The sequence below is a fragment of the Mercenaria mercenaria genome, chromosome 12 (assembly GCF_021730395.1).
Source record: "Mercenaria mercenaria strain notata chromosome 12, MADL_Memer_1, whole genome shotgun sequence".
Taxonomy (NCBI): domain Eukaryota; kingdom Metazoa; phylum Mollusca; class Bivalvia; order Venerida; family Veneridae; genus Mercenaria; species Mercenaria mercenaria.
The window spans coordinates 41,471,014-41,479,873 of NC_069372.1; the positions used below are offsets into that span (position 1 = coordinate 41,471,014).

At 32.6% G+C, this 8,860-nt stretch overlaps 1 protein-coding gene across 1 annotated transcript; it reads left to right on the forward strand.

Annotated features, from left to right (window-relative positions):
* Positions 1-3,213: 3,213 nt before the first annotated feature.
* On the forward strand, positions 3,214-4,864 carry LOC123533290 (M-phase inducer phosphatase-like). Its single transcript, XM_053520536.1, has 4 exons — positions 3,214-3,270; positions 3,645-3,997; positions 4,226-4,343; positions 4,599-4,864. Exons 1-4 carry the CDS (start codon positions 3,214-3,216, stop codon positions 4,758-4,760), a joined length of 690 nt encoding a protein of 229 aa, XP_053376511.1. The 3' UTR covers positions 4,761-4,864.
* Positions 4,865-8,860: the final 3,996 nt, after the last annotated feature.

The following is an 8,860-nucleotide window of genomic DNA, read 5'->3' on the forward strand; positions in this document are numbered from 1 at the left end:
AAATTCCAATTTTCAAGGCAAGTAAGGATTAAGTTTCTTGACCTACTTACTCCACTGATGTATTGAATATTGAACAAGTGTGCAAAGTTTGCAAGAAAAGTAGACCTAAACTAAAATCTTCGCCAACGCAGACGATCAAATGGAGACAAGTTATATCAAAGCTTGAAGAGATAAAAGTAAAATCCTGCAAATTAATGTACATTGATTATCTCTATAAAAAGTAAAACATTTGTATGAAGTTTCTAACTTTTTGCAATTTGTTTATTTCATTTTCATGTGGACAACCCGTAAAATTCAGCAACTAAAGCAGCTAAACCAAATCCCGACTTAAGTGAACTTTTGTTAACAGTATTTTACTTGGCATTCAGGAAAGTATTTCCCCTGATAGTGTTTATAAAAGAACAATATTACTAATGTAAAATTAGTAATATTATGGTCTAAAATTGCAATTAATAAAGGCATTGACTCTATATCGTCAAATCTACACATTCGTTCACCTTGTCACACAAGCCAGATAATGTCCGAGTACAAAACAAGTGTCCTTAATTGTAAGTAAGAAGTTGTGAAAACAGGAAAACGGGAGGTGTTTTCACATGTATTCTTTAAAATTATACCTAAGGCAAAATAAGCTCAAAGCTATATCGGAAACTTAAATTATTAGATCATAATTACGAGAATAGCCAATCTTCTCTTTGATGATGTTACTCTTATAATGTTTCTTTACGCAGATGATATGGTTCTTTTCTCAAATGATGTTGATGATTTACAACAAAGCCTTAATGACTTGTGTATATATTGTAACCGTTGGGGTTTACAAGTGAATACGGATAAAACAAAAGTGATGGTTTTCAGACGTCGTGGAAGAGTTCGTAATAATGAAGTGTGGTCATATGATGGTAAAAGACTCGAAATAGTTGACAGTTTTAATTATTTAGGTGTGGTATTTGATTCTTATGGTAATTTTAACTCAAATATGCAGATGCTTGTTGGGAAATCGTTGAAAGCTATGAACACTTTATTCTGTAATACTAGAGAATTTAATTTTACACCTAAGACGATGTGTAGCCTATTTGATTCTTTTGTAACATCTATTTTAAATTATTCCTCAGAAGTGTGGGGATATACTAAATGTAAAGACATCGAAAGAATACATTTAAAATTTTGCAAAAAGTTGTTGAATGTAAAAATCTCTACAAGTAATGTTGGAATTTATGGGGAACTAGGTCGCTTTCCATTGTATATAAATAGATTTGTTCGTATAGTTAAATATTGGTTTAAACTTATCAATACTGACAACATTGTTTTACAAAATGTGTATTTTATGTTAAAAAATGATCTGCTTAGTGGCAAGATAAACTGGTTATCTAATGTTAAAGATATGCTTACTACAAACGGTTTTGGTTATGTATGGGATTATCCATATAATGTTACGGTAAATGTATTTATTTCTGACTTTAAACAGCGTCTTGTTGATAGTTTTATACAGAACTGGAAACATGGGGTGAATCAAAATAGTGTTCTATTTGTGTATAAATATGTTAAAGAAAATTTTGGTTATGAGGAATACTTAAGTGTTGTGCAAAATCGACTATATAGACAATTATTAACAAAGTTTAGGCTTTGTGCTCATAGACTTCGTATTGAGACAGGTAGATATGGTCGGTATAGAATTGACAGATCTGAAAGAACTTGTGAAGTATGTGGAAGTAATGACATAGAAGACGAATATCATTTTATAATTGTGTGTCCGAAATATAAAACAATCAGAACGCGTTATATTGCTAAATATTACTTTCAGCACCATAGTATGCAAAAATTTATACATCTGATCTCATCAACTAACGCAAAAGTGCTAAATAAACTGGTATGTTATATACATTGTGCCTTGAAAATTAGAGACAATTTCTTAAATGATAGAACATGAAATATTTATTAATGCTTTGAAGCTTTGTAATTTATGAACTGTTACTCTCGTTTTGAATGTTTATTTTTTGAATGTGTAGATACTTATTTGTTGTATAGTTTGACCTTATATATTTGATATATTGTATGTTTAGATGAGGAGCTTTCAGCTCAAGTCTTGAATAAAATCTTCTTCTTCTTCTTCTTCTTCTTCTCTACTAGCAAAGTACATAAGGAAAAATATTTCATTTCATAGCCATAACTTCTTCGACAATACAGCCATAACTTCTTCGACAATACATATATACAGTACACATAATTATATACAAATTTGAATATCTATTTATATTTTATCTCCATTGTACTTCGAGAAATCATGTTTTTGAGGTGAGTCGAATTAGATGCATATTATCATGCATGATTAATATACAAAACACGTATAAAGCATTTTAAAATGTGCACGAATTGGCTATACGATTCTTTTCTATACTTTATAATATATTTCTATAAACTACCACGAAGAAAATATACATTTTAAAAAAGAATCGTATTTAAAATAATTGATCTGTTTTTTTTTTTTTTTTTTTTTTTTTTTTTTTTTTTTTTTTTTCATTCTGGTGTCCTTTTTATTTCAGACTTCGTTTGTTTGAAGACGCTGAAGATTCCCCGGTGCAGACAACTTCCGGTGAAGTCTGTAATCACTCCCTATGGAAAATTCTACAAGTCACCAGGCTCTGGAGCCGATTTTTCGGTAAGTTTCTTACATGCAAACCAATTATCATTTTAATGATATTCGAAAAAGTTACTGTTCGTTTATTTTTCAAAAATAGAATCATAAATAAAATATATTTCCAGCATAGTTATTCTACATATTTTTTTCTGTAATATCATTTAGCTATTAACATTTCTTTCGTCAGTTCATTATGTATGTATTTCTTCTTACAGATAAAGATTCCGTCGCGGAAGTCACTGAAACGCCAAACATCAGACGCCAGAAGAAGCTTGTTTTCTGGAAAACGTCAAGCAGACGATAGTCTTGAAGTAGAATCTCCCGCTACGAAGAAACTTAGGAAGAGTTCTGTACTTCCGGTAGGTATTGTGTTCGGCTTAGTTATTATTTGCCAGCGTCACCCAGAAATGTATTTCATATTGCCATTAGATTCTACTTACAAATAAATTAAAAATATGTACACATTCTGTGTCTTATATAAAACTGTATTTGTTTTATCAATGCTAAAAATTCTTTTGCTAATCAAACCAGTGATGATCTGATCATAACTGGGTCATTATCTTAGAACCATTTTCTATCCTATGCATTTGCAATTCTTTTCCTTATTCAGTGTCTTACAGTATTGTTTCCTTTTTATGGTAGGTTTTAATTAAGATTAGCAAGGGAAAGTTTAGCTTTTAGATTGTACAGTGGTTGATTAGATTACTGATATTCTATGATGTTCTTGTAGACTACTAAGTCTCTTATAACTCTATGTAGAGTGGCAATGTGCTTTCTTTAAATTAGTTTTTATCTGTGATATTTGTAAATATGCACGTGTTGTATTGTCACATTGAAGAAACTATAATAATAAAATAAAATAAAATATATTAAAATTTAGAAAATGCCGTTTAGTTTTACATACCTGGGTTTATTCATCACAATTTTGAGTGTATCTACCGTTTAGAATCATCTAAGTAGAAATGCTCATTTACATTTTGTTAATAGATATTTATCGTTTTCTTAATTTTAGGTTTCCAATGATATCATCGAAGCTGTTGAACGATTAGAATCACGTGAACTCGTAGCTGACGGAGCTCGTTGCTACACGTTACCCACAATTCCCGGCAAACACAGCGACCTCAAGTCCATCGCTCCAGAAACAATGGCGGACATCGTGGAAGGGCGGTATACAGAAAAGCTTGGGAAAGTAGCCATCGTCGACTGTCGGTACCCGTACGAGTTCGAGGGAGGTCATATCCGGGGAGCTGTAAACATGTACACCAAGGACGCCGTCAACACGCTTCTCCAGGAGACGTCGACGTCAGAGAAACCACGTGTGCTGATCTTCCACTGCGAATTCTCTTCAGAGAGGGGGCCAAAAATGTAAGTATTCAAACGAATAGACTTATAAACTAAGAAATTATTGCATTAAGAAATTGGTTTTGTAAACTGTGATATTGTTACTCAAAGTTTATGATACATTAAACATACAAAAGTGTATAAACGTAACGTCTTTTTTATTACAAAAATCCTGAGGTAACCATAACAACTATAAATTTCGTTTTGAAATAGCTGACGTATAAAATAATGTTATTGCCTATTATATTCCAGGTATCGTTTCTTGAGAAGCCAGGATCGTGTGCTGAATAAACACAGATATCCACATCTCATCTTCCCAGAGATTTACTTACTTGATGGAGGCTACAAAGCGTTCTTTTCTACACACAAGGTTGGTATTTTGGAAACGCGTCCATTCCAGTTTCAAAGCTTTCTCAGTACAATTTTGTTATTTGTGGAGGTCAACTTTACGAATATGAGAATCATTATACAAATTTTCTAAATGAAAAGACGAAAATTGTTTTCATTCCAGTAATATCTAAGCGGATTCTCTTGAACTGAAATAATTGAACTATGTTCTCATTCCATGCGGCGTTATATTTCATTCAAGATCTTTATTAAATATTTCATTTTTTTATGATTTCAGGATTTGTGTGTCCCAATCAGCTACAAGCCAATGTTACACGAGGACCATGCTGCCGACCTACGTCACTTCCGGGTCAAGTCGAAATCATGGACCGCTGGTGAGAAACAGAAGACTAGCAGACGACAAAGAAGCAGACTTGCTTGCTTAAATATTGACTTCTAAACATTGTGCTAATGTGTTGGAAAGTGCTTAATGTACGGCAGTTTGCTGGTTGTGCTAAATGTTGTTTTGTTAACTGTGTTTGTTGATTATTACTTGTTTATGCTGTGAAGAAATAAAAGAGAAAAAAAAATTTATGTTTTACATTATTTTTACTTAACTCTTTTATTTAAAGGAGAGGTCGAGGTTTCAGTCCATATGATATGGGAAAATTAGATCGTGAAAATCCGAGACCACAAAAGTCGATAATAAGTTTGGCCAGGTAAATCTGCCGTCGCTAGTTTTCGGTCTAAGTACTAGTCCGTTTTTTAGGCCGATGTCTAACAAGTAATTCCTGCTTAGCCAATGTACCTTTACATTAATACATACTTTTGATCATATGGATTTAAGGAATATTATCAAGTCTAATTTATAGTGATAGCAAAGATATATTTAACAAATTATCAAGGCCTTCGAGTGTTTTATCGCCCGAGTGGTTATATACTTAAGCATCTGAACGATGAACCGTGGTAAATTTGACGATGAATCACAAGAAGACTTCGATTGTTTTCATTCTGACATGCTTATTGACATAATTTAATACATTATGCTGGACTTCATTTACCCGAAGAGCAATGTATCGGACGTCATGTGGCAATTTGACGTCATAACTGACGTCACAATGCTCTCTTACTGGTCCGCGTGTCAACCGTTGTTTATCTCAGAATATACAGGGCTTGATTTCCTTCTTTGTTTAACTGGAAATCAAACCGAGTCATGTTAGAATAGAATTTCTAACATGATCCGATTCATTTTCCTATTAAATAAAGAAAGATGAAAATAGTGAATTATAATAAAACAATTCACTGTTCTAGCGTCAAACGGCATAGCGGCGTGCTGGAAAAGAAACCGATTGAACACAGGCAAATATTTAATGAATGCCGACAAGGATGTACTTTAAAGTCCTTGGTAACGTGTTAGAATCGAAATAATGTATCTCATTTAGTGATTTGCTCTTGAATAAAATCATTGTTTGTCGTTCAGATGCGTATTATTATATCACTCGGATTGCGCCCTCGTGATATACATGTAATTCCTTCGAATCTGAACTCCAAACAATGATTTATTCAGCGGCAAATCACTAAATGAGATATGTCATTTCTTAAATAAATTGGAACTAATTGGAACCTAAATGGTATTTGATGAATTTATCAGAATACCTGTATAACGATAGTCTCAACAAACACATTATCATAAAACCGAACAATCACTTTGCAAAAATAATTTCTGCTATCTTACAATCGGATGGAAGCTCGCTTTTATAAATCCTTGTTTGATGATAATGATTATGAAATAAAGGTTTTAAATAGTTATTTGTGTAATCAAATAACTGCACATTTATTATTATGCCGTGAGCGGTGTCCAACTAGCTTAGAATCTTATGCCAGCTCGAAGATCGAAATTCAACTAATAACTTGTCGAATTTTGATCCCAAGCTACCCCTGAAGATCGAAAAACGTCAAATTCCAAAATAGTTTTTAATTTCGGACCAGCTCAATGATCGAAATTCATAATATTCCAAAAGCCAAATTTCGATCTTGTATTGAATAAACAGCCAAGACTGATACTGAATTTTTTTAAAGTCAAATTTCGAGCAAGAAATTAGTGCCGAACCAGCTCGAAAATCGTACTTAGTTTGAATTTCAATATAATTCTGAAACTGAGATCTGCTTAAGATCATAATTCAAAGATTAAAAGATCGAAATTCCAGTTTAAAAAAAAAAATCTAAATAGATTATTCCAAGCCTGCTCGAATTTTCAAAGCAATCGAATTTAAAACAGGGATTGAATGTGAAACTAACTTTTGTTACAGCTGAATTTCGTACTTGCATTTATTTTATTTCCGAGCTCGATCGACGATTCGAAAATCTAGCGCTGTATGTCGAACAAGTCCGAAAATCTAAGTTAAATTTTCAATCTGAATTTCGAGCAGGTATTGAATTAAGAGACAGTTTAAAGATCGCAATTTAATTTTTTAATTGCAGATTGACTAGAAGTTCATGCTAGCTCAAAATATTTGAATTTCAATATTCCTGCTGGCTCTAATTTCAATTCTGCCTCGAAATTCGATGATTTCTTTCGATTTTAATTTCGATTTACGAATTTGTGCGAAATTAAATGAATTCAACTTCATCGTTTCGAAAATTTGAATTTCGATCTTCTGCTTCTAACTTGCCCAAAATATGCCGCCTCAAATTTCAACGTTTTGAAACTTTTAAGTCTCTTTTCTTCTTACACGCTCGAAATTTAATACAAGCTCGAAATCAGTTCCTTAAGATTTCCATTTTCGACAGACTCGATGTTCAATGCTGGCTCGAATAAAAAGGCTGAACATTTCAATTTCGAGCTTCGAGCAAGATCCAAATTCTATGCAAACTCTAAATTCTTTTTGAAATTTTGAATTTGATCCTCAAGCTGTTTAAATTTGACTATTAGCTGTAAACAAAATCATATTATGGGGCGTCCACTAATTTATAAATCCGTACATGTGTGCAGTTTAGCGTGGGGGGTGGGGGGGGGGAAGATATCAATCTTTACCGTTAAGGAGCTTAAGGTGGAATGCGCCCCAAATGTTTTAGCCGAATTTCGTCCTGAAATTTATACTGTATAAAATTCAAGATATATGCGATTGAGCTCCGGTTCTACTTTATCGCCATAGTGTTCTTGTTTTTTGCTATTGTGTCACAAACATGGCCCCTGACGTCACTTTTCGTGCAACGCCCAGTTCCGGGTGCTTTCGGTATTTTTCCTTTCATGCGCTCTGACTGTCATATAAATGAAAACTACAAAATAGTCGTCATTTTGCATTCAGAAAATGCTACTTAATGGTATAAAATTCAGCGAATTAAGATTTACGCCTAGGACGTCAGAGACGATATTGTGACGTCAGAACGGAAAAACCTCGCATCAAGTTTTGTTACAAATTTAGCCTTAAAATCCAGTTTATAAAAAATCGACTAGATAAAAATACGTAAAATTTTGGTATGTTGTTTTGCAGTGTGTGTACGTCTAGTAGACACATAAATACTTAGGAGTTACCGACTTAAATTTTTCAATATTTGACGATATTTTACCCCTACCCCATTAAGACATGTCACGTTTGATCGTCATTTTTTAACAAAATAATCTAAAGAATATGCGAAGCTGCATGTATTAACGGTAAATTCGGAATGAATTGATGAAACGGATTGACATGAAAGTATTGAGAGACATATGGTGAGATTTGCTAAGAAAGTGTAAAGAAAAAAGTCGATTTTTTTAAACATGTAATAACAATCAAGTGATTACGGACCTGAAATATCTTAATGAGATGTTTGATAAAGGGTGTAAATTATGTAAATGACATTTCATTCTTTTTACTCTAACGTCATACAGCCACAAACCGTGTGGGGGTGAGGGTAAAGTTTGTTATATTGCGAAAAATTAAAGTCGGTGACGCCTAAGCCTTAGGAAGAATTGACCTCGTGACCGATATTGCAGAAAATCGATATCAGGGGAGACAACAGCTATATGGTATTGGTATTGGTAACAGGTGACCGGTATTGCGATGTCGATATTTATTGCCTACGGGTATTGTCAACTGCATGTTTATTTCAATATCAAGTGCTATAGAAGAGAAGGTTTTCCATAAGATAATTAAACAAGCTTAATTGAAATGTTACTGGAGTTACAAACTATGGAAAAGGGATTTTTCATTAGAAATAAAACAAGTCATTTTTACCAAAAGAACATTTAATATGTAATTTTCTGATTCATAGCATTATAGACATGCTATTTTATAATAATTAAATTGAATTTTTATACCCAATATAACATATCTATAAGTAATAAAAAACATATTTTTTAATAAAAATCATATTTTCATACATTTTCTTATAATAAGAAGTATGTATATTTCAACACTTTTGAAAATTGTAGGAAATCAAAAATAGGGCTTTGCTCTATTGCTCATTTTAACATAAAAAGCTGCATACTTAGTAATAAAGTTACTGCAAGTCTTCAACTGTTCATATATCTAACATATTTACATGTGTGTAAACTTTGAAAAATATCATTGTTTAAAA

What these genes read in the sequence shown, in the direction of transcription:
- LOC123533290 (XM_053520536.1), top strand. Translation starts at nt 3,214, where the DNA reads ATGCATTTGCAATTCTTTTCCTTATTCAGTGTCTTACAGTATTGTTTC. An exon ending in TCAGAGAGGGGGCCAAAAAT is followed by an intron (nt 3,998 to 4,225) that starts GTAAGTATTCAA and finishes ATTATATTCCAG; the next exon opens with GTATCGTTTCTTGAGAAGCC. An exon ending in CGTTCTTTTCTACACACAAG is followed by an intron (nt 4,344 to 4,598) that starts GTTGGTATTTTG and finishes TTATGATTTCAG; the next exon opens with GATTTGTGTGTCCCAATCAG.